General features: G+C 49.5%; 2 protein-coding genes across 2 annotated transcripts; one reads left to right on the top strand and one right to left on the bottom strand.

Annotated features, from left to right (window-relative positions):
• Nucleotides 1–510: 510 nt before the first annotated feature.
• Nucleotides 511–13,397, bottom strand: ZIC4 (Zic family member 4). The gene is given in 5 exon segments (XM_054700217.1): nt 511–824; nt 5,407–6,024; nt 12,019–12,103; nt 13,262–13,282; nt 13,284–13,397. Coding segments are annotated over 5 exon segments (1,152 nt in total).
• Nucleotides 13,398–19,430: 6,033 nt separating this feature from the next.
• Nucleotides 19,431–23,131, top strand: ZIC1 (Zic family member 1). Its single transcript, XM_037524657.2, has 3 exons — nt 19,431–20,478; nt 21,912–22,075; nt 22,758–23,131. Exons 1-3 carry the CDS (start codon nt 19,497–19,499, stop codon nt 22,953–22,955), a joined length of 1,344 nt encoding a protein of 447 aa, XP_037380554.1. The 5' UTR covers nt 19,431–19,496; the 3' UTR covers nt 22,956–23,131.
• Nucleotides 23,132–24,029: the final 898 nt, after the last annotated feature.

Below are 24,029 nucleotides of genomic sequence, written 5' to 3'. Positions count from 1 at the left end.
CACCTAAGGACTTCGCGGCCCTACTTTTGCCACCTGAAGTTGCCAAGATTGCATATAAACTCCCCTGATATGTATTTCCCCCCTTCGACCTGTCTCTTTCTCTTCTTTCTTTATCCCAATACTGGTTTCATGCAATCCAGTCATGAGGGGGTCTGTGTGGATTAGTGGGGTGGTACTAGGTGTGATAAGAGAATACATAAGTATACCATAGTTATATTTTAAAATAATGGACCTTAAATCAACACATTCAATGAGCTCCAGTGGTGACTGGCCCTTCCTTTCTTGCTTCTTTCCTTCCATCCCTCCTCTCCTTCCTTCCTCAGGCTCTCCTCAAGCCTCACTGGGCAGGCCTATGCGAGCACTGAATGCAGAAGCGGCAACCATGGAGGCAGCCTATTCAGGAAACAGCAGTGGCAGTGGCAGTGGCAGCATCAGGACCAGGTGGTGGTGCGGGACTTCAGGGGCGGTGGGGGCAAGTGAGATGGAACCCTCGCCCTAACACACGTACCATTAGCTCAGGTCGCCACGCGCAGCCACCACCGCCGAGGAGGCCACCAGGGGCTCGCGGCGGACGTCAGACGAGGACGACACGAGGGTAGGCAGGGTGGCCGAGTCAGGGCCAGAGCTAGGCGGCGGCGGGGAGCGCCCGTGCACCTTCATGTGCTTCCGCAGGGAGCTGGGGTGCGTGTAGCACTTGTCGCAGCCGCGCACTTTACACGTGTATGGCTTGTCGCTCGTGTGCACGTGTGAATGCTTCTTGCGGTCACTGCTGTTGGCGAAACGCCGCTCGCAGCCCTCGAACTCGCACCTGAAGGGTTTTTCCCCTGGTGGAGGCAATGCAGAGACGTTAGTACTCCTGGGCGGCGGCCCCGGATCTGCCTCACCACCCTTCCCCCCATTTCTCTTCCATTTTCTGAGGGGGGGGGTAAAAAAAAATCACACACATACACACACAAAACCTCAGACTCGGCATCCCCTTCCCCGCTTCAGAGCACACCCCCCAGAGTTCCCTCCAGCTCGCCTCGACCCCTCCCCCTCTCCCGCCTGGGTCTGAGGGGAGGGTATGGAGGAGGAGCGACAATGACTCCATTTTAGTCGAGTTTCCATCCTGGAAAATCCTAATCCACTCCGATTGTCTTTCTCCAGGTTCTCTTCACTGGCAGCTAGAAGCCCCTCTGTCCGGAAAAGAGTTGATTAAGGAGTTCTCATCTGCTCGATTTAAAATTGCTGATCCAGCCAAGTCTTTGCCCTGGGTCCAGCATTCCACCCAACACACACCCCAACCTGGAGCAAATTGTTTCCTAAAGTGGTTTTTGTGCAAACGTCAGGACGATAGAATAATTTAAGATGCGTAGTCAATGCACATAGTATGTGCCTAATGTGGATTCGTGCTGCAGGGAAAGGGAGTCTGAGCAATAATTCATTTCAGAGGTGATTTTTACGGGAAATGGAGCCTCCTCCCCTTCCTTCTGCTCCCCGAGGGCAAACATTTAGCAGTCTTCTTTAAATCCTGTCTAAAACGTCCCGGATCCCTCCAGAATACGCGCGCCCGCAATATTTTATCCCGTTGCTCCAGCGGCCTTGCGGAGAAGCTGCCCCTGGCAGCGGCTCTCCCCGTCCCGACACTTGGCGAGAGGTGAACTGCGCCCCCCACCCCCCCACCCGCTCAGACCACCCACTTCCCGCGATCAGTCTCGCAGGCTCGATTCGAGCGGCCAGGTCTGCCGGAGCCAAGTGGGATCCGAGGCCTTTCTCGCAATCACACCGTTTGAGCGCCGCGGTTTCCGAACGAGCGCGGCTGAAGTGGTCCCGTCAGACTCGGCTCGGCGGACCGGCGGGAGAGCGGGCGTCGGGATAGACCCGCGCGGGGCTGGGACAGACGGTGCGATGCGCCGTGGAGCCGCGGGAAGGCGCGAGAGCACGTTAGGGTGCAAACATTGGCCGAGGAGGCAGCCCTAGTTTTGAGCTCTTCGTCCAGAGGCTTCGCTGGTTTATGGGGGGGAAAGGACCCGAAAATCCTGGAAGCGCAGGTTCCTGCAAGAGCCGTCGATGCTGCGGGAAGGAGGGGAGCACATGTCTAGGCACTTCCAACAAACGGATGCCACGGAGCGCCCTGGGTTGAAGGAAGGAAGCAAAGAGAAGCACGGCTGGACGACTGTCGCCTTTGTGGTCGCTTCTCCCGCGGCTTCCAGGAAAGACGAGAGCAGGGGGGCAGGTTTGAACAAAGGCCCTTTGCCCGAGCTGTGCTTAGGCTATGGTTGAGCCAGAGGTTTGCGCACAACCATCGGGTGCTTTCGACAGCCCGCTGAGGGCTCTTGCACCACCCCACCACTGAATCCCTCTCCTGTAGGAGTAGTACTAGTAAGTACAGTGGAAGACTGGACAGTGCTGGCATATGCCATTTTGGGGGGACACTGGTATCATCTTATAGCAACAACAAGAGGAGAAAGATACAGAATAAATGAGTGTCCCTATCTAGCCCCTCATTTTCTTCCCCCATCCCTATTAGCATCTGCAAAACTAAAACTTTTTTCCTTCCTTCCCTCCCTCTCTTCTTTCCTCTCTTCCTTCCTTCCTTTCTACCTTTCTTTGTAAATTCATTTACTAGAATCATGCGATTTAGGTACTGCAAAGGGAAACTATATGCTGAAAAAAACTGGAGGAATGGAATTTGAGCTTGATTCCCCCTACATACATATTTCCTCAAACATACTTATCCCACCTTGAGAGCACCTCATTCAAGTAAAACAGTGATTTCGCCCCAGAGGAGGAATAGAGGCGAAAACATACATACATACATACATACATACATACATACATACATAACGCAGGGCACTGTTAGTGATGCCGGCAGCTTGGAAGTTCAGAGGCCCCTGGAAGACCAGGTGAGGTTTTGCCCCAGCATCCTCGGACCTGTCCCTGCTGCTGGAGGCGTCCTGGTCTCCTGGCCTAACTCTGTACCCCAATCCCTGTCCCCCGCCCAACCCCCCAGCCTCCCGCCTTCCCCCTCCAACCAGGTCTGGGCGCTGCGCCCGATGTGGGTGGGTGGATGTTAAGAGTCAGGGTTGGGCTAGGGCCCCCGCAGGCCGGCCGCCCGGAGCGGCCTTGGGCCTGGGGTTGAGTGCTGAAAGGCCCGGAGTCCTTTCCAAGAGGTTTAGAACCCGATCGAGGCTTCCTTCCCTGCCCCGCGCCAGCCTGGCCAGACAAAGTTCCCAAGCGGCGGGGCATTTCGGCTAGCACCATTTTCTGGCACTTGTGGCTGGGCCAGGTTGTCCAAGCGCCTCCGCCCAGGTGCGGTCTCTGTTCATCCAACTGAGGTTTACAGAGCTCAGGTCTCTGTCTCTCTGTCTCTCTGTCTCTCACCCAGGCCGCCTCTCCCCGCCCCCCACCTCCAGCTGCCTGGGGAATAGAGGTTTCAGGAAGGGCGCCGGCCGTGGGGTCCCGGGGGAGCTCAGCAGCTAACCCGCGACGAGCTCGCAGCGGCACCATTGTTCCGGGACTGCTATGGCCTCCACAAAGTGAAACCTTTCGGCGTGGATTTAGGGGCTTAGGACAGCTGCCTCCGAAGTTATCCCCGGGATTCGGGTCTGGGAGAAGTTCAACTTCTGAGAAATCAGCTCCTATTCGCTGCTTCTGCGACTCGAGGAAATGAAATGCCATTAATATTTGAAAAGGCAATTATTTTCCTGTTGAATCGAGAACTGTCTTCATGAATAATTTGTAGTGAAATCTACTGCCCTTTGAGAAACACTTTGTTGGGTTTTCCCCCTTTTTTTCATGGGGGGGGGTGGTTTGAGGGAAATGCCGAGGCAGGCAAGGCATCTTAGATTTGTTTTTCCTTAACTCCATTGATAATGAATCAGAACCACGAGTAGAAACGATGCACTTAGAATTCTGAGCTGAATAGACTCAAACCTGAGCCAGCCCCTGGCTCACTGAACTTGCTTCTCTGCTGTAGGTCGATTGCTCTAAGAATTTAACCATTTTCTGCTTCACGGACTTCAAACAGTGGCCAGGCAAAGAGCAGTATAAGTTTGTTTGCTTTAAAACACCCTGCCACTAAAAATGAGTTTCTTCTCTGACTGCGGACTGAGCGGCTACCTTCGAGGTGCTGCAACCAGCTCACTGAGTAGCAGAATTAAGGGAGGCGTGTCAGGGCTTCTCTCTCCCTTTCCCGGGGTTAACTTGGAGAAGTAGTAAGGGAAAGACAGATGCTGGCGAGATGGTGAGGGAATCCTGGAAAACAACTGGGGGGAACCACACATTTCCATATTTGCTCTGAAAATAGAGTGTTGGACTAAAACTGGACCTTGACATAGCTGAACTAAAAGTGTGATAGTGTCTTGGTCCAGGTCCTTCTCCAAGATTGCAGGACTTGGAAAGGGGTGATGGAGAAGGTGGGATTTAACAAATTTCTTTTCCCCGACAGTGCCAGCCTGGGGGAGTTCTTTGACTCTTAATTGCTGATGTTTCCACCAAGAATAGAGGTGAGTAAGGCAGAGCGCCAGGGAGTAGAAGTGTGGCACCAAGCTGGAATTTATTTAATTTTCTGGTGTCCCTATTGCTCCCCTTCTCCCATGCCCAAAGTTGGGGAAGGGAGATGTTGACTTCTTTAACTTCAGGAGGGGGCATATTGAGAAAACCCTAAAGAGAGTATGAACTTCGACTGCTAAGCTAATTAATATAACTTAACAGGCTGTTCTGGGAAGTGTGAAAACTTTCTCCTTGCAATTGCATTAATTAGAGATGCTTCTGGCCAGAGGAGTTCAACTTTGCAGGCTCTTGCTGGCTCCTTTTCTTTCTGTTAACTAGAACTAACAGAAGTGGTTGACATATGTCCCCATTTCACTTAACAACTCAGGAAATGGCATGGTGGCTGAGTCTCGTTGGGTATTTCCTAAAGCAAAGGAAGGGTGGTCAAACAACCCAAATGTAGGGTGTCCAGGGCTCCAACATAGGGCCCTAAATCCTAAAGAAGGTGCCAAAGGCCTTATCCCTCTGTTCAGGTGGCAGTCAGATGATCAGGCTGCCTAGTGGAAAGAGTGCTTGCCATATGATCCCAAAGGGACCAGTAAAAGACAATTGTTCCTATGTTTTACTAATTTGGGTAACAGTGACTTTTTAAATACCTTAAAATCAAACTCAAAGAAAGATCACACAATGTCATGTACAGAGACTCAAGCAACCCACCCCCCCCAAGCAGAAATCCCAAATCCTGCACACAGCCCCTCGGGAAACTTATGTGATTTTAAGAATAAAGGGCATAATTAATATTTTATGAACCTGGTTCGTGGAAATACCAAAATACCCTCCCCACCAATTGAAACTTGAGGAAATCCAGTACCCAAGAAGGGAGGCCTAATTCCCCAGAGGATCCAAATGAGACGGACGGTGCATAATACTGACCTGTGTGAGTTCTTTTGTGTATTTTGAGATTTTCTGATCTAGCAAAGACCTTCCCACACCCCGGGAAAGGACAAGGGAAGGGCTTCTCCCCCGTGTGCACACGGATGTGATTTACAAGTTTGTATTTGGCTTTAAAGGGCTTGCCCTGTCGCGGACACTCCTCCCAGAAGCATATGTGGTTGGCCTGCTCCGGGCCGCCGACGTGTTCCACGGTGACGTGTGTAACCAGCTCGTGCATGGTGCTAAAAGTTTTGGAGCAGAGGCGCTGGGGCGCGGGACTGTTGGTGGCTAGCCACTTGCAGATGAGCTCCTGTTTGATGGGCTGACGCATGTAACGGAAGAAGGCTCCGGGACCGTGGGGCGAGGCAAGGTTCACTGTCAGGTTCATGCCCCCGTAGCCGTGTAGGGCCGCGGCAGCTGCCAGAGCTTCGGTGCGGGCCACCGGTCCCTGCGCTATGGGTTCAGGCCGCGCAAACATGTCTCCGGGGAGCCCCAGACGCAGGAGTCCGCTCAAAGTACCGCTGGGATAGGCCTTGGAAAGCTGCTCTGGAAGGCGCGGGAAGACCGCGGCATTGGAGGCGGCAGCGAGCTGGGGGCCATGGTGTCCGGAGCTGCTACCTGTTAATGGAGACAAATAGCGCGCTTGAGAATGAGTCGTGCGAGCTGCTCGTTTCACCCGGCCACCCCGGGCAGGCCCAGTCAGCCCCGCCACTCCTCGGCCTCTACGGTCAGCGCTGAAAGCGAGAACCAGAGCGCCGCGACAGCAAACGCCAAGCGCCTCCGTCGCCGCTGGTCTGGGCCACTGTTTGGTAGAGGCCCCTGCCGCGCCATGAGTCGGAGACGGAAGGTGGCTGCGGGGCAGGTGGAAAGGGTAGTGGTGTGCTCAGTACTGAGTCTGTGGGCTGCTGGGGTCCCCAGGGCTCTGTTCCAGAGGGTCCGACCTAAGCACCCGAGCGCGCTTCAGCGACCGACTTCCCGGGGCGCTGAGGGTTGCGGCGCCCAGCTGGGAAGTGGAGGTGATGGAGGTGATGTTGTAAGAGGTGGTGGTGCTGAAGCGCCCGGTCATGTATACTAATTTCAGCGCCCAGCTCAGCTGGGAGAGGGCGGTCCGCTGCATCTCCGCCTCGGCTCCCGATTGCTGCCAGATCTAACCGCCCAAGCCACTGTCACCAGACAGCAGGGAAGGGAAAGTGCAACCACACACACAAACTTCTGCAAAGTTTCCCCCCCCTTCAAGTTTTGGGTTGTGACTTTTCCCCCCTCCCTCTCCCGGTCTTTAGTGTCCACTTGAAATCCCGTGCGCTGCAGAGGGAGCAGCGGGGCGCGCGAGGAAGTGAATAGAGATTCCGGGCGGAGACCCGGGCCCGCGGAGAGGAACAATTGCCTGGGTCGCTTATTGGCTCGCCGCCCGTCCCCACGTCAGCGACGACAGGTCCCGCCGCACGCGGATCTGCGCGCCCCCGCGCGCGCGCGCACACTTACACCCCGACACACACAAACACACACGCACCAGCCAGCTTTTTCCCTTCCCATCGCCCCCTCCCCCTCAGTACCTCTCGCCTCTAATGCTCATGCGCTCTGACCGGGGCACGAATTCTTTTCTCTCCCCTTGGGCCCCATCCCCCACCTTCCCCGAAGCTGCTCTACTTTGCTGCTTTTGGAAGTGAGCTGGGCTGGGTGATGCCTCCTTTCACCACGACTTTGGGAAGGGGATGTGGAGCTGCACTTAACGTCCTTGGGGTAGACCCGCGTACCCAGCCCTCCCCGAACTGAAGGGCAGCTCCGGGCGGGCGGGGTAGTGGCCTACTTTGGCTGTTTGTCCCGGGATCCGGGAGTAGGAGGAAGGGCCGGAATACAGGGAGTCCAGAACTCACTGGTTAAAAATTGTATTTTCTCGCTTTCTTTGAAATTTCTCATGTCTGTTGTCATTTGCCACCCTCCACCCCCCTTCTCTCCTCTCCTTTCTCCACTTCGCCTTCCTATTTGGAGCCTTGCTTATCCCCTCCCCCTCCCTCTTCTCCCCTTACTATTCTACGCAGTTAGTCTTTCCGGCCCCTCCTCCCTGGTGCCTGGCGCGCTCGGAGATAAGCGAACCTTCAGTCCAGCCTTGACCAGAGCTAAAAGTGAGCCAGAAGCAGAGATGACCTGGGAGAGACTGGCCTCGAACCCACAACGCCCTCCTGTGAGGGTGTGAGAATCCTCTGGGGCATAAATCACACCGGCCCCGCGGACTGGTTGTTAAAGGAAACAAAGGCGAGGGAGACTTAGCAAAGGGGAGCTCGTCTTCAGCCAGGTTTCTCTCTGTCAATTTGCGACCTTGAGCACTGTACCCTGCAGTCTGATTTAGCCTCCGGGAAAGGGGACGTGAGGACCACTTCCACTTTTTAGTTCCGGCCACTTGTTGCGGCGGCTGAAGTCTCTGCCTCTCTCCTGGCTTGCCTTCAAGGGTCTGTAGAAAGTGAACGCCACGTTTTCCGGCCCAAGCAGTTAGAGGGGCATGGACTACAAGGTCTGCTCTCGGAGGAACGCTCTCCCGGGGCTGCAGATTCCACTGTCTTGGGGTGGGGATGGAGAACCTTCAGTTCTGGTCTGGATTTAGGTGGAATAATCATAGAAAGTAACCTTTGTTTGTGCTGACCGGTTAGGGCCGGCTGCACCCCACCCGGAGATTTAAAGGGTTGTTGGCCGACACCCTTATCTTGTTCTTTGTAGCGGAAAATACCCACCTAAACACTTGGACCTCCCTGGCAGTAATATAAAGCGCCCCAAAAGCAGAGAAATGGTTGGATTTTTAAGAGAATTTTTAAGGATTAAGTACAAGAACCCGAACGCCTTGGCAGAGAAGGGGAGTTTGGGTAGATTAGGAAGAACACGACTTAGAGTTCATTAGCTTGGTTCCTAGAACTGAAGATTTTTCTTGTATAATTTTGGTCAGAAAATAATAGTTTCTTTAAATTAAAAAAATATATAGTTAACTTATTTATAATGCTTGGCAGATTCTTTGAGAATTTCTTTTTTTTTTTTTTTAAATATTAAATTTTATTTTTATATTCCCCCATACAATTGCAAACGCCCCATTCTGACCCCAATCCTGAGAATTTCTTTATTTAGTGCATTGTTTCATAGTAGAGGCCACATTTAAGCTAGGGATTAACATCCACAACAATTTCTCTGGGCTTTGACAAATCCAGGTCTTTCTACTTCTCAGGCCGGAAGAGCTTAAGCAATGCAACCAATAGATTCTGCATTAGCATAAAAAAAAAGTTGAAGGAGAGCATTCGACAGTTAAACTGCTTCTGCTCTAGAAACCAAGGGCTTCCATGAAGCAGTGTTGAGACTTGACTTTAAGGATTTGCCTCTTTTCCTGTCTTTCATTTCACCCAGCCTCACACTCCATTCACACTTTCTGGGAATTCTCTCTCCTCATGCTGAGACCTCTCCTCCTTGGCCTCCAGGACTATGTTCCCTTCTTGGGAGAACTGGCCAGACTGGGTGTCTAGGAGGTGCTTCCATGGCTTAGCGAGTAGTTTCAAATTGCCCCATCTCTCTGGCATCTGCTGCATGATTCAGTTCTCTAGGTGAGTGTGGTCTAAAACCATGAAGGGCTTGGAAAAGAACAAAACCCAAACCAATTCAAACCGAATGAGTATGTTCCTCCCAGGCTGTTACTCTTAACCATCCTTCAACACAGAACTTAGTCAACTCTTCCTGTTACATTCAGGCCAAAATGTAAGAACACTTTAGCAGCATTTTGCAACTAAAATGTTTTCTTACCTTCTGAATCTAAGCAGTGTACAACCAACCAGTCAGGATGTTTGTCAAACCCACCATTCACTTTTGCTTTGAGGGAAAAAAAAAATATTTGCACAAAAATGGATTCCTTAATTATGCACTGTGACCCCCACAGATCAAAAGCTTTGAATAACAGGAATATTTAAGTTGTTTTAGGTTTCCAGCCACTTTGTAAGTCTGGTGAGATTGGTACCTCTAATAATCCTATGTTTGTTGTCCACACTCACCATAGAAGAAAATGATAACTTTCCATTAGAAGGTGTTAAAAATAAATTTGCAATATTTCCCCTCCCATGCTTATGGATCTCCTGAATTCTAAGCAATGCCTCCAGATTTCAAGGAAGAGAATCAGAGGATTTTTCACACATAAATTCTTAGTATACTAGAAACATTCTCCACCAACACTACCTTTTGAACATGTGTGTGGCTTTTTGTGCCAACAACAAAAGGGCAAATACAAATTCTCAGGCAGTAGCCTGGCCCCAAGGAGCGCCTTCCCAGACACAGACTTCTCTTGATGTGCTGAAAATATGTGGACACATCCTGGATAGATGCTTCTTAAGTAGCCAGGAGTCAATTGACCTGTAGGTCACTATGGTTGTCTCATCCTTGCAAGTTCCTTGAAGTTATATGATTCACCTTAGTTGACTCAATACAGCAGTGGAACCAGGCATTCTCTCTGAGAGGGGCATTTTCCCAAGGAAAAGAAATAGGAAAAATTCCATTTTATCCGCTAATATTTATTAACAGTAAATCTAGGCAATTATATAAGGGTCTTCAAAGCACATCTCTAAAATAATCCCCAAAGTAGTATTAAACTAACTACATATGACAAGTGGGGCACAAATGTCAGAGAGAAATAGTTTAATCTTCAAAACAGTCCCTTTGAGTCTTCCAGTGTCCAAGTAGCAGGGAGTCTGGGTTTTAGTGACTATTGATCGGACAGGCTAAGGAGTGATATCCCTCCGTGGTGATCAGAAGTTTTCCTTTTAGAAAGTTATCTCACTGCATTTATCTCCCGAATACCAAATAAATGGCTGTAACATTCTGTTCTGACCACACTAGAGGTTATAGCATTTCTAAGTCCACTTTCTTACTTGATTTACTGAGAAAAGACATATTCCATAGCCTAAAGATCCATAGCAAATTTCAAAAAAAAAAAAACCTGGAAGTTTTCATGGGGACCTATCTGGAGAAGATTTAATATTCTACCAACAGATCCCAAACATCCCTCAAGTTTTCCAGATCATGCCCTGAGCATCTCTGTTCACCATAGTGGGATAAACAACAGCATAAAATAAAGTGGTTTGTTAATACTGCTTCATAGAAATATGACATTCGGTGGCCCTACCATCTGCCAGAGCTCTTCACACCACTGACTATAAAAGGGGGTAGAAGGGAGTCTGACCTCTTTCCCTTGGTGAAGAAATGGGGGAATTTCAGATGAGTATCTGGGCTATTTTTCCATTCTGATTTTTAAAACCCTGCTAACGGATGATTATCTGTTGAAGGTTATGCTCAGGGCAGGATCACAGTGGCCTCTGAGGGCCACTGCACAGAGGCTGGTCAAGTACAAGCCTTATTGCCCAAATATTCTGTAGCTAGACCTGCAGTCATTTAGATCTACAGTCACTTGTTAAGTCCTTTCCTCCCTGGTTCTGTTCAGGTTACCACCCGAATCAAGGGGAAATTTTCTTCATAAGCTATTCACAGACAGATTTCAGAATCCCTGCGGTGAGAGGTTATCTCTAGTCATAAGAAAATTAACTTAAGCCCCAAGATCACACCATATGCCCAAATTGTACAAATGAAATACATCAGGATTTTGAAGATAAAGGAGGATATTGCTTCTCTCTTTTATGGAAGTTTGGGTTTTAATCATCATTAATAGAATTGAGTATGAAAGAAAATATAACTGTATTTGGATAGAATTTAACATCCAAGCAACATTTTTGCAAAATAACTTTTGACAAAATATTAAGAAATATGGCTAAAGGATCTTTCAGAACAGCATTGAGGAATCAAAACAATGGAATTTACGTAATAACCACATCTCTCTTGAGAATCCTGCCATCAAATAACCACCAAATTATAGAAAAGAACCATTTCTTGAGTTGTCCATTTAACTTTTGTTAAGAAAGCTGCTTTTTCTACCAAAAAAGGAACACCTTGGAGGCAACTGTCAGCTGGTAGAGTAGTTGAAATGAGGAAACTAGATGCCTGGAAGGGGAAACACCCAACTCTAAATCATATGCTTATTCTAAATGGAATATTAAATTAAATTCTTCACAATGAAGGTATTCCTAACAGAGCAGCTGTCAGTCACTCCCTGTTCAGACACCACATTGTGGGAATGTCATTGCCGCCACATTGCAGAAGGCTGGTGTCCCTAGTAAAGATGATGCATATCATGTAAACCCCATCACCAAGATCAAAGTCTGCTCCTTTTATGGAAGCCAATACATGTCAAACCTCATTCCAATCAAATCGTCTGGAAATGAATTCAAGATGAATATGTCATAGAATAATGTGACAGTGGAACTGCAGAAGGTCAGGGGTGGTTGTTTCAATGAGAAAGTCGTCAAATATTAATTCTAGAATGTCCAGATGAGTAGTCATTGAGGGGGATTAACCGGTTGCTGGTGGGGTGTTGTGTGTCTGATTTGTATATAGATGCATCAAACACTGAGGTGTTGTTCTAAGTTTCATTCAAACTCAAGAAACACCCCAAACCCACAATCTCACATAACCACAAGACAAAATAAAACCTACTTAAAAATTAACATCAGCAAGTCAATATTCAAAAGATTTTTAACTTACTTGGCTCTTTGAGGGTGTTTCGGTAAAGTCGTAATCGTTTCCTCATTACCAAGGAAGTTTTGTATCTCATTTTCTGACTTTGAGACTGGAAAGAAAAATGACAGACACTAGTTAAACATTTTCATACATATTTTTATTTATGTAAGATCCTGTGACTTGAATGTATGAGTTAAAGTAGGTATTGATATGAAGCCTCTTTGTTTCCTTAATCATTTCCAAATTTGGAAATAAAATATAAGGACTCTGCTGAAAAGTATCCACATTTATAGCAAAACAATATATCCCTGGTGATAAAAATATTTAATCTCATGTTTCCCCAACTATATTGTTATCTGAAAAACATTGTTAATCTGCTTTGCAAATAGAAATTAGGTGCCCTTTCAATGAGGCAGGATTCAAACATCCTTAACTTCATAAATTTGAATTTATTACATAGAAGCCCCCATTATTTTCTTTAAGTTTACTGAGTGTAGTGAGATGTAATAATGGGAGGCCTTGGTGTCCTCTGGGAGGTTAGCATGCTAAAAATTGAGGTGTAACCATTGAAACTGAGAGGAGAGATTTTTTTTTTAGTAGATTTGTAGATTTTATTCTGGCAATGGTAATGTGAAATGCCTTATCCTCACATCTTCCACCCCCAAGCCCATGTGGAAATGAGAACTGTCTGATTTTTCAATGTTAACATAAAATTCACCAGGTTAAGTGGGAAAGTATAGCATTTCTATTATCTAGTACTGGCTATCCTTATTTCTTAAATAAAAAGGTATTGTCAAAACAATACCTCTGAAACATGCATTCCTTTTCAGATTTATATCATGGATAGAACTACCAGACTCTGGCCATCTTAAAACCTGAAACCTATGCTGGAGACCTCTGATCTGTCAGGAGAGGCTAAAGGCAATGGAACAGCCAAACAGAGGCAATCCCCCCAGCTCAACGCTCAATTTGGCCTAGAAAGACAAACATTCATTGAAAAGGTCTCAGGCTGAACAAACACAGCCAGCCTTCTGTCAATGAGGATATCTGCCTATCTTGACACTTCAGAACAAGTAGTTGTTTAACTTGTTGAACCACAGGCCAAATCCAAGTGGGGCTCTGCTATCTCAAAGGTTTGCCAGTTCTCTATGCTAAGAGATTTCCTTCTCTCTTCCTCAATCCCCAACCCACATTTGAACTAACTTGGGTCTTTTTACCCTTCCTTTCTTTATTAGGTCTAAGCCTAAGGGGTGTGGGGTAGACTCACCTTTTACCAGAGAGTTTTATTTACTTTGAATTATTTCTAACCAAAAGGCATCCATCCTCAAAGGTAATAAGTTCCTTCCCACACAAATCAGGAAAGAAAGGAGGCCCAACTTAGCATTCCTACAGAAGGAAAGCATGCTGGGCATCCTGGTTCTAAAATTTCCTCATGGCAGGATGTCTGGCAAAAGGAAAAGTCTTGGTTGGTTGGAACTAATAGAATTTACTTTTTACGCTTCAGAGGAAAATTAATGTGTTTCCCTAGAGAACTCTGTCCACCCACAACACTGCCCGAGTCCTCCCTTTAAGAAGCCTGGGTCACTTTTATCCCCAGGTTCTAGGAGTCTTTTGTGCATTACAAACCCGCAGTCATACAAACATTGCAGAATCGATCCCTGAAAGCAACTGGGACATTAAGCCACTTTCTGTAGCAGCTCAGGCCAGTTTCGTGCAGGGAGCCAGGGTACGTATCTTCTCTTTTGCTTCAAACTCTGACCCCACTTACCGAGTCAGTCATCTGGGTGAAGGATGGGTGAGAGAATTGTTAGCATTCCCTGCATCCCTGGAGCTGATATCCTCAGCAACCCATCGATATTAAAATTTTGAAAATGCTCAGCTTGGTTACTCCTAGCTTGTTTCCTCACACCTGCATTGGCCACTAAATATCCAGTCGGTACCACAACTTAGATATTTATTGGAATCTGCCTTCTTCCCTACACCTTAAGAAGAGGAAAGGGTGTCAGCAAGTCCAGTAATTAATTGTGCTAGAAGAGAGTCCAGGAAGATGTACTAGTGGGTATATGCAAAAGACTCCATTTTTCTTTGAGGGGAACACAAAGGCAGCATGTTGTGGAGTCCCTCTAACTGGGGAAGGCCTGTTTCAGGTCAAAGGTCACCAGCAGCCTGCTTCCCAAGCCAGCATCTTCTGTCTCTGTGCTCTTATCTGCAGCTCCATACTGAATAACTAGCAAAACACTCCTGCAAAAGGCTGCTACCCACCACTCATCCACAGCTCCAAAGGGCAACACAGAGTTGATACTCTGAAGGTTGTCTGGGAATGCCCAGGTTAAAGCCAAAATAGTCCCCGTCTTTGCTGGGGCCTGGAGTAGCCAGCTGTTCCTGAAAACCCTCTGCTTCCCCTCCATCAATTCCTCTAGCGCCAGGATGTTGAACTTTGAGATTGGATTGTGCAAGGGCCTCTTCTAATTCTCCAGTTCCCTAGAGGGCAGAGCTCACCGGTTCCCCCAGCTCTGAACTGAAGGGTGGGGGATTTCTGTGTGCTCAGCCTAGAATCCATATTAGTGGATGGGCTGAAAGACCTTTCTACACATTTTAATGTCCCTTTGAAAGTCCCCACATACACACACCTGCGGGCAGCTAGAGGAAGAGAAAGTGGTGCTCCTTGAGGGTAGCTTTGAGGCCAAAGAAGAGCAAGGCGTGGAGAAATTACACCCTACGAAACCAGAGAAATTTTTCTGCGGACAGCTCTGGCCAAGGAGCAGCCCTCTAACTCCCTTTCTCGAGTCCTAATACCTCGCTGGCTCCTAGCCGGCCCCCCATGGAACCCAACGCACCGGTCAAGCTTTTGAGCAGTCCTAGCTTTCTTTCCCAAATCAACTCTGTTCGCGCCTCCCTTGCCCCTAATTTTCAGGGCCCCTCGGTATCTAGGATAGTGCCTAGAATCCAAGGCGGCTGCGGCCTGCTCCCCAGAGAGCTAGTCAAAGCCCTCGTTTGCTTGCGGGAGAAAGAATCCAAGTCCTAGACCTTTGGCGGGCGGCGAGCGCAGAGAGCAGATCCAGCCGTCTGTGTCCTGAGGCAGGACCAAGATGCTTGAAGGCGAGGATCCTGCCCCGCTGCTGACCTAGCCGGCATCCGCTGTCAGTTTGGGGTGGAGAAGTTCCATCATCTTGCTGCCAGCCGGACTAACTTGGATCTTTTGACCCTGGGGAGGGGAAGCCGAGACCCTCCCAGCCATCCTCCTGGGGGCAGGGCAGAGAAACTGCCTGCAGGGCCCCCCTCCTTGTGCCGACCCCCCGGCTCACTCCACTCGAGGGAAACTATGAGCCACCATACCCTTTCTTCTGCAGCGATGGGGCACCCAGACAATTTACAGGGAGGGGAATGAAGGCTGGCGGGCAACAAGCTGCTCTTCGCCTCCTTGCCAGTGGGAGACCCGTTCGTCCCCCTGGTCCCTCCCCCCTCCTGGGAAGAAGGAATGAACTCACCTCTACCGCAGCCGCCTCCTCCCCTGTCAGTGGGGTGGGGCCTATACCGAAGGGTGTGTGTGGTGGGGGGTGCTAATGAGGAAGGGGATAAAGGAGAAAGCCCAGCTGGGTCTCTTCGCCTAGTGTGGTTTGGGTGCCAATGGCACCATAAAGACGCTTACTACCCGGCTACTGGGGGTACAGGTCCCATCTGTCTGTCCCCTGGACTCACGCACTTACCCCACTCCACCTGTTGCCGGGATCGCCTCATTTCTGCACATCACTTTGGGGTGGCTGAGGGGGGACCACAAACCCCTTCAAACCTCTCTTTTGTGGTTCCAGCGAGGCGGTCATCCTTCATTTCTCCTTCTCCAGCTTTCGGAAAGCAGTTAGGGAATGTATGATGAAGCAGAAATGAGCCGTCAGGATGATATTTTAATGGCTTATATGTCACGTTGGTGCATGTGGCTTTGAACTGGAGCCGCTTGAGTTTCCTGCAGAGAGCGCCGCAAATCCCACTTGATAACTTCTACAACCCACAACTTTTTTTTTTTTTCTCACATTCACTCTTGCCCTGCGTATTTGGAAGGGTTTCCTAAAAATACCCTCTTGTTTCCCTTGGATTTTCCACGGACTGGAGAGGAGAAGACTGACTTTCTTTTTTGAAGAAATATTTTCCCTCTCCCCCTCCCAACGACTACCCTTCCCCCTCAGGTCCCCTCCCTTGTTTTTTTTTTTTTTTTTTTTTTTTTTTTTAGAGCAGGAGAGGTGGGTTCAATATTTGTTCTCCCTAGTGAGAACAGTGCAGCCTCTAGAGAAACTCCTTGCAGAGGTTTTTACAACAGCACTGGAAACAGGATTCAATTTCCTTTTGAATGTAGCAGAAAAGAAAGAATGGCTCTGCTACATGTTTTTTGAACAAAATGTATAATATTAAAAAAAAAAAAACAACTGGCCCTCAAGTCCCAACATTTTCCTTCCATTTCTCATTCCCATTCCACTTCAAGTTGGCAGGAATGTTGAGCTGCTGAACTCAGACTTGTTGCTGGGAAGAGAACATTTTTTTTTTTTTTCCTTTCTTGAATTTCTATTCCCCAGCACAGCAAGCACAATGCTTGGCCAGGTCCCTTTAGACACCAGGAAACCATCCCAGACACACAAGTCGAGTTTTGAGTTGGGAAGAACCCAGGGAAAAACAGCTCAGCTCACCAACCCTAAGCAGAACCTAGTTGATGAAAAGATCAGAAAGCCAGAAAGGCAAGGAGCGGCAGTCGTGGACCCTGCCTTCCTCCAGCCGGAGCAACCAGTACTAGCGATTGGGCAAAAATATTCATTTTCATTTTTTTTCTCATTCGGGCATTGGTGAGTTTTCTAACCCGGTCGCCTGTGAAAGGATGAGTTGAGGTTTCTTTGTCTGAGAAAGAGTTTAGGGCTCTGATTCAGCTGCAAAGAAGCCAAATGAAGTTAGAAACAAAGGGCAAATTGAAGGATTCCGACTCTTGGCTTTTTGTGTTTTCCTTACTAGAAAATAATTAGACCTAATGAATATGCAGACGCTTCAGCTGAACCCTCAGCCCAGACAAGGTTTTAAGCAGAGATGCGGAGAAATGCAACTCTCATGTCCCAGCCCCCCGCATCCGCCTGCATTTTTTGAAATGCATAAATGTTGCTTGCCTTAATTGATTGAGTCACAGAGATTTTTTTTCCTGCTTTTAAGTTCCATACTCTTCTACCTTTCAACAATCATTTTAATATACAGTCAATGGCTCTTTGTGGACGGGACAAAAAGCAACTACGCACAGTTGTTGAATAGACTTTGCGCTGGGCAAAGACAGGTTAATCGAGGGCCGCATCGCGAAAACAAGCGAGTGTTGTATGTTTGCACTGAATCCAAATGTCTGCATTTTCCTAACTAAATCAAAGGGAGTGTTATTTCTTTTTCTGTTCACTCATCTGAAGGTAAGTAAATTTTCTCTGGCGATCAAAAGCCTGGTCGGCAACAAAGACCGCGCCCGCTTTTTCCACCGTCCTGGTGTGGCGAGTTGCGGAATTTCAATAACTGTGACAAGGGTGACTGATTTGTGAACTAGAAAAGGTTTGAATGTCACAAAATTTACATTGGTCCTATCTATTGGGGATTTAAATACCAAAAAGGTATTCGGGAATTTCTTGGGAGCTTTGAGCAGTCCTGAAAACAATGGCGCACTGGGAAATTTACAGTTTTACCTGAATGAAAAGGGTCTGGGGTTGGGAACAGGAGTGCAGAGGGAGGGGGTTAGCGGGAGCAGACGAGAGAGTGTAGGAGAAAGGGAGAAATTAGAAGAATAACACAGGGGAGAGAAAAATAAAAAAAAAATCGACAATTGTTTCCAATTTGCCACCTAAAAACAAACCTCAATAACCTAGAAAGTTAAGAGCTCGCATGCGACTGTTTGTTTGGATGAAGGGGGGAGAGGGCGCAAGAAGCCCGATGAAAGGGGAAAAAAAAAAAAGTGCGCAAATCGAGGCATCCAGTTATCCCGAGAAACCACATTTCATGTAAAGAGCGAGTGGATTGCCCGCGTGCTCCCGAGATCTTAAATTATAAACAGGAGGGGGATGAGGCAACAGTGAAGCAAACTTCAAAAGGAGCAAATAACAAAAGCCTCCTTTGCGGCCCTCGAAGGGGGAGAGAGGGGGAAGAAAGAAAAGAAAGTTGCTGAATCGGGACATTCTGGAAGTGCCTTAGCTGTGTTTACTAGCCCCATCCCCTCCTTGTGGTCTCCCAGACGAACTGTCCGAAGTCGCTAATCACTCAGCTAAGAGCAGGTTGGAGGAAGGACCAGAAGAAAGATAAGGCTGGTGATAGAGCGGGAGATGGATACAGAGAGCGGGAGGGAGAGGCATATGGAAAAGGATAAGGAGAAAGAGAATGTATTTGAGTTCGAGAAGGAAAAGGAATTGTAGCAACAACAACAACAACAAAAAAAAAAAAATCCGTGAGAAGAGGGGAAAAATTTGGCTAAAAAAAGTTGCTACTCCTGGCAGCCCTGTTTGTCAAAAGGGGATGTCAGGCGCTTTACAATACCTGGGATTGATGAGGCGGGCGGGCCAATGAGCAGCGCGAGGCGCCTCCGCGCGCCCTCCGTTGGCGCGGCGGCCGCGGGCGGGGGGAGCCCTGGCGCACCAATGGGCGCTGGCGTCAGCAGCACGTGACGGCTCCCCCTGCTCCCATTCATCAAGGGGGGCACGGTGTCGTCTTTTCAATTCATTTATCTGCAGGAATGATTGCTGCTATCAGTCTCGCGCTCACCGCCCGGCTGAGGAGGTGAAAGTTTCTCCCCAGGAAGATAAACCGCAAAAGACAATATTGTGCATGATTTGCGCCTTTTCTTTGGCATTTTCTTTCTTTCGTTTTTTTCTCCCCCCCCTTTTTTTTTTTTTTTTTTTTTTTTTGCAAAAAGCAGAGGGGGGAAAAAGCAGAGTGAAGGAGCGAGGAGGCAAGCCTGAGAGAAAGGAGAGAGAGAGAGAGAGAGAGAGAGAGAGAGAGAGAGAGAGAGAGAGAGAGAGAGAGAGAGAAAGGGCGAGAGGCTAGCGGAGAAGTGAAGCGGAGAGAGAGGGCCGAGCTGTAGCGGCTCAGGCGCTCGCATTCCTCTATGCTACAAATCCGGGAGGAAGTTTTTTTGGGGGGCTGAGATGCTCCCTGCCTCTCATTGGGCAGCCTTGACGCTGGGTCTTCTCGGCAGAGACTAAGCGACAAACAAGTGCGAGCCGGGCCGGCGGAGTTTGCTTGGCTGGCTCCGGAGACCGCCTCGCTTTCCGCCCGCAGCCGTCCGGCGTTCCCGCGCTCGGCCAGGCGGGCGCCCCGGCGCGCTGCGCCACTGCCCGCGGGCTCGGACTTCGCGAGGTGGGTCAACCCCCCCTCCCTCCTCTTCTTCCTCCTCTTCCTCCTCCCGTTCCTCCTCCTCTTCCTCCTCCTCCTCCTCTCGATTTTCCCTCCTCCGCGGGCGAGGGTGGGGGGGCGGGGGAGGCCGGGGCTCGCCCGGAGCAGCCACGATGCTCCTGGACGCCGGCCCCCAGTACCCCGCGATCGGCGTGACCACCTTTGGCGCGTCCCGCCACCACTCGGCTGGCGACGTGGCCGAGCGCGACGTGGGCCTGGGCATCAACCCTTTCGCCGACGGCATGGGCGCCTTCAAGCTCAACCCCAGCTCGCACGAGCTGGCCTCCGCCGGCCAGACCGCCTTCACGTCACAGGCACCCGGCTACGCCGCTGCCGCGGCCCTGGGCCATCACCATCACCCGGGCCACGTCGGCTCCTATTCCAGCGCAGCCTTCAACTCCACGCGGGACTTTCTGTTCCGCAACCGCGGCTTTGGGGACGCGGCGGCTGCAGCCAGCGCACAGCACAGCCTGTTCGCAGCTTCGGCCGGGGGTTTCGGGGGCCCACACGGCCACACGGACGCAGCGGGCCACCTCCTCTTCCCTGGCCTTCACGAGCAGGCAGCGGGCCACGCATCGCCCAACGTGGTCAACGGGCAGATGAGGCTTGGCTTCTCCGGGGACATGTACCCACGACCGGAGCAGTACGGCCAGGTCACCAGCCCGCGTTCGGAGCACTATGCCGCGCCGCAGCTGCACGGCTATGGGCCCATGAACGTGAACATGGCCGCACATCACGGCGCCGGAGCCTTCTTCCGTTACATGCGCCAACCCATCAAGCAGGAGCTCATCTGCAAGTGGATCGAGCCAGAACAGCTGGCCAACCCCAAAAAGTCTTGTAACAAAACTTTCAGCACCATGCACGAGCTGGTCACGCACGTCACAGTGGAGCACGTCGGTGGACCCGAGCAGAGCAACCACATCTGCTTTTGGGAGGAGTGCCCGCGCGAGGGCAAGCCCTTCAAAGCCAAATACAAACTGGTCAACCACATCCGCGTGCACACCGGCGAGAAGCCCTTTCCCTGCCCCTTCCCTGGCTGTGGCAAGGTCTTCGCGCGCTCTGAGAACTTAAAGATCCACAAAAGGACGCACACAGGTACGGGGACCGCTGTCCTAGACGAACCCCCTCCCCCATCGCAGGCCTGGGACCCAAAATTCAAGTCAGTCACCGGGGCGCATAAACTGGGCCTGGGTTGAATCTGGGCGTCAGGGTCCAGCGGGCAGGCGCAGAAAGTGTGCGCTGTTTTCAGTTGGAGGCTTGAAATTTTGAGAAAGTATAGAGTGGGTTGGGCGAGAAGGGACCAGGGATATCGATTTTTTAAATGAGAAGGAAGAAAGAACAGGGTAGCAGGAAGGCAAAGCCGACCTTGCAGAACCCTTAATGCGAGCGAAGGCGGAGAGAGGTGCCGGGTCCGGGCGGCTTCCGAGACTGCAGCCGCTCCAGCTCCAGACAAATCTAAACGTTTGGTTTGTTTCCAGCCAACATCCCTTTCTACGCATATTAGTGGGGACTTTGCCCAAGAAAGGAAGTGAGAAAATTGGAAGAAATCAGATGAAGAGGCATAGATAGAAATAAAAACAAAACCAGAAAGAGGGGATGGTGGCGGGAAAGAAAGTAATTTAGGCCGGAGGAGGATTTTGAAGGCTTGTGTGTGTTTAAAGAGGCCAGTTTTAGTGTGATCCGTGAGTAGGCTTGAGTAGTCGGGATTCGGCAGAAGGCAAAATCCTTCTGCATTTACATTCTCCAAAGCGGCTTCAAACCACCAGGTGCCCTCCGTTGGTCTTTGAAAATAAAGACACCGCTTGGAAAATAATTAAAAGAAAAATTCTAGGCAAGCTCAGGGTTGTGCTATGGGGTCGGCCAGACAATTCTAGGTCCCTCTCGCCAACGAAGTCGAGTGTCGGTTCTGCTTCCTTATTCTGGTTTGTCCGGGTGTTTTCTGAGAACCGCTATTGAAACTTGGTGCTCAACGCCAGAGTCCCGGCAGAACTTAGTGCGCAGAGTTTTTGACCCAGCTTACTTTATAAAATGCTAGTGCGTGTAGGGGGTGGGGTGGGAAGTGGGAGGCAATGGTAGGGTGCAGAGCGCCGGGGAGGAGGTAGGGGGAGGGAGAAGAGCAAACCAGCACAAGAATCAGCATCGAATGTGAAATTTAGAGACCTAGAGCTGGGTAGAAGCGGCTCAAAGTCGTCTGTATAGCCTCGGGCTGTGAAACCAGCAGCTAGACCTGCTGCTGTTGCTCTGGGTTCTAAAAAAACTACCATTAATGAGAGTAATATTACTAGTCCTGCTACTAACAACAATAATAAAATTTGAATCTCATTGTATTAGAGTTTAAGTAGTTCATATTCATATATAATTCAACTGCAGATGTATGACCTTATGGAAGATCTGGGTTTTTGAGCTTGCAAAGTGCTAGCCCCGGGTCACTGACTTTTAACGTTTTCCTCCCATGTGTCTAAATTTACAAAAAACAGCCGCGGAATTTGTTCTAATCAGATTTCTCTCTTTCTCGCCTTTCGCACCAGGGGAGAAGCCCTTCAAGTGCGAGTTCGAGGGCTGCGACCGACGCTTTGCCAACAGCAGCGACCGAAAGAAGCACATGCACGTGCACACGAGCGACAAGCCCTATCTTTGCAAGATGTGTGACAAGTCCTACACGCACCCCAGTTCTCTGCGCAAACATATGAAGGTAATCGCCGAGCTCACGCGGCCGCCTTAGAGCTAGAAGCCCGTTCTGCTTTTGGGCCGGGCGACTGGTGGCAGCCCGGCGGTGGTAGGAGCCGGCCGAGGCGGAAAGGCAGTGGTTCCACCCCGCTGAGTGGGGTTGGTCAGGGACGGTAGGGGTTGGAAAAGGTGATGGGGCACCCGAGATGGTTCTAAATTTACTGATAATAAGAAAAGTAAAAAAGAAGTGAGCATTCGAGAAGTAACTGCGACTGAATTTGGCTCAGATAGGACGCTAGAGCTGTGCTAGCTGTTTGACGCTGCAGAAGCTGCCGCCATTGTGGCTAGAAGCCTTGGGCAGAAGACTTGGGGTCTTGCTCCCTTGCCTGAGCACTTGCTCTCCTAAACCTGAGCGAGCAAAGTTCAGCGGCTGTTGGAGGGACTATCTCTGACTCTGGCCTCAAATCCAGCGTCCCTTTTCCCCAGCTCTCTTTTTCTTTTGTGAGTCCCGGGGGCGCTGTCCCTTCCTGACGCACTGCTTCTGCAGGGCCAAGATGGGACAATCAAGTCCAAATCCCACTCGTCGAACCTCCTTGGAGTTCAAGGGTATCCAGGTCTCCCGGGAAGGCGGCGCGCGGCCTTCAGGACCCTAAGCTGTAGCCCCGCAGGCTCTTTATCTCCGTAAAAACGCGACTTTATTCCCGCAGGTCCACGAATCCTCCTCGCAGGGCTCGCAGCCTTCGCCGGCAGCCAGCTCTGGCTACGAGTCCTCCACTCCGCCCACCATCGTGTCTCCCTCCACAGACAACCCTACCACCAGCTCCCTGTCGCCCTCGTCCTCCGCAGTCCACCACACAGCCGGCCACAGCGCGCTCTCTTCCAATTTTAACGAATGGTACGTTTAAAAGCAGAAACAAAACACCGAACAAAACCCTATTTAAGAGACTGAACACAAACACACACGTACACAGAGTATTACTGAAAGATCCCTGTGAATCCAAACAGCCCCCTCCCCACGATACTATTTTTTAAAAAGCTGCCAATAGACCCAGGACCCAGTAAGAGAGAGGAAGCACCAAATCTCTTAATTTTGTTCATTTTAATTTTCTTCCCCCACCCCCCCCCTTTTTTTTTTTTTTTTTTTGCAAAGGCTTGGTAGCCAAAGGGCGGGAGGGGTTGAGGAAAAGGCGGCTTCTTGACCAAATGCCGCCAACCCCCAGGGCCAGTTTCTATTCGGACTCGGAACAGGCTCTCTGGGCTTTGGCATTTTTCTTTTTTTGGCTTTGCATTTTTGTAAATACAGAATTATTAGCTTAAAACTGTACTGTTGGATTCTGTAAATAGTTGTATCTCGGTTGGAGCGGGCGGGTGGGATCTTGGCGTTGTGGTCTTTGCATTAGGGGAGGGGAAGGGGCGGGGGAGGGGGAGGGGGAAGGGTGGACGGCCAAAAGCCAACTGTTTGTACTGAATGGCAAGAATGTTCTAGTAAATGTGTACCAAAATGTGAATCACTTTGTACGATTACAGTCTCCACGTCGACCTAACAGAATATTATTGGTATAAATGTGCTTTTTTTTTTGTATAAAGTGCAAACATTCGTCCCAAAGTCTAAGTACTTTAGTGCAGTAAAATGTTGTTTCACGTCCTGTCAAGAATACGTATAGTAGGAGCCTGGATCTGCGTGTCAAACTGTTTCATTTGTTTATGTAAAGTGATATTAAAAAAGATATAAACTATACCTGTCCGTTGCTTTTGGCAAAAGATACAACCACATAATGTATATAATTCCTAGTTTCCATATTTACCCGCATGTAAAGGGCCGGTTGGTTTATCCATGTTACAGCTATTCAATATTTATGGCTAGAACTCGTATGTACACTTTAGTTTCCAGAACTGTTTGGTAACTTTTCGTATCTTATTAAAGATTCTTAAATCTCAGTGATTGTAGTAGGAATTTCTTCTTCACCCCCCAGCAACCT

The sequence above is a fragment of the Talpa occidentalis genome, unplaced genomic scaffold (assembly GCF_014898055.3).
Source record: "Talpa occidentalis isolate TD23 unplaced genomic scaffold, MPIMG_talOcc4v2.1 talOcc4.4, whole genome shotgun sequence".
Classification (NCBI taxonomy): domain Eukaryota; kingdom Metazoa; phylum Chordata; class Mammalia; order Eulipotyphla; family Talpidae; genus Talpa; species Talpa occidentalis.
Note: the sequence above shows the minus strand (reverse complement) of the source record. Positions and strands in the feature narration are given on the sequence as shown.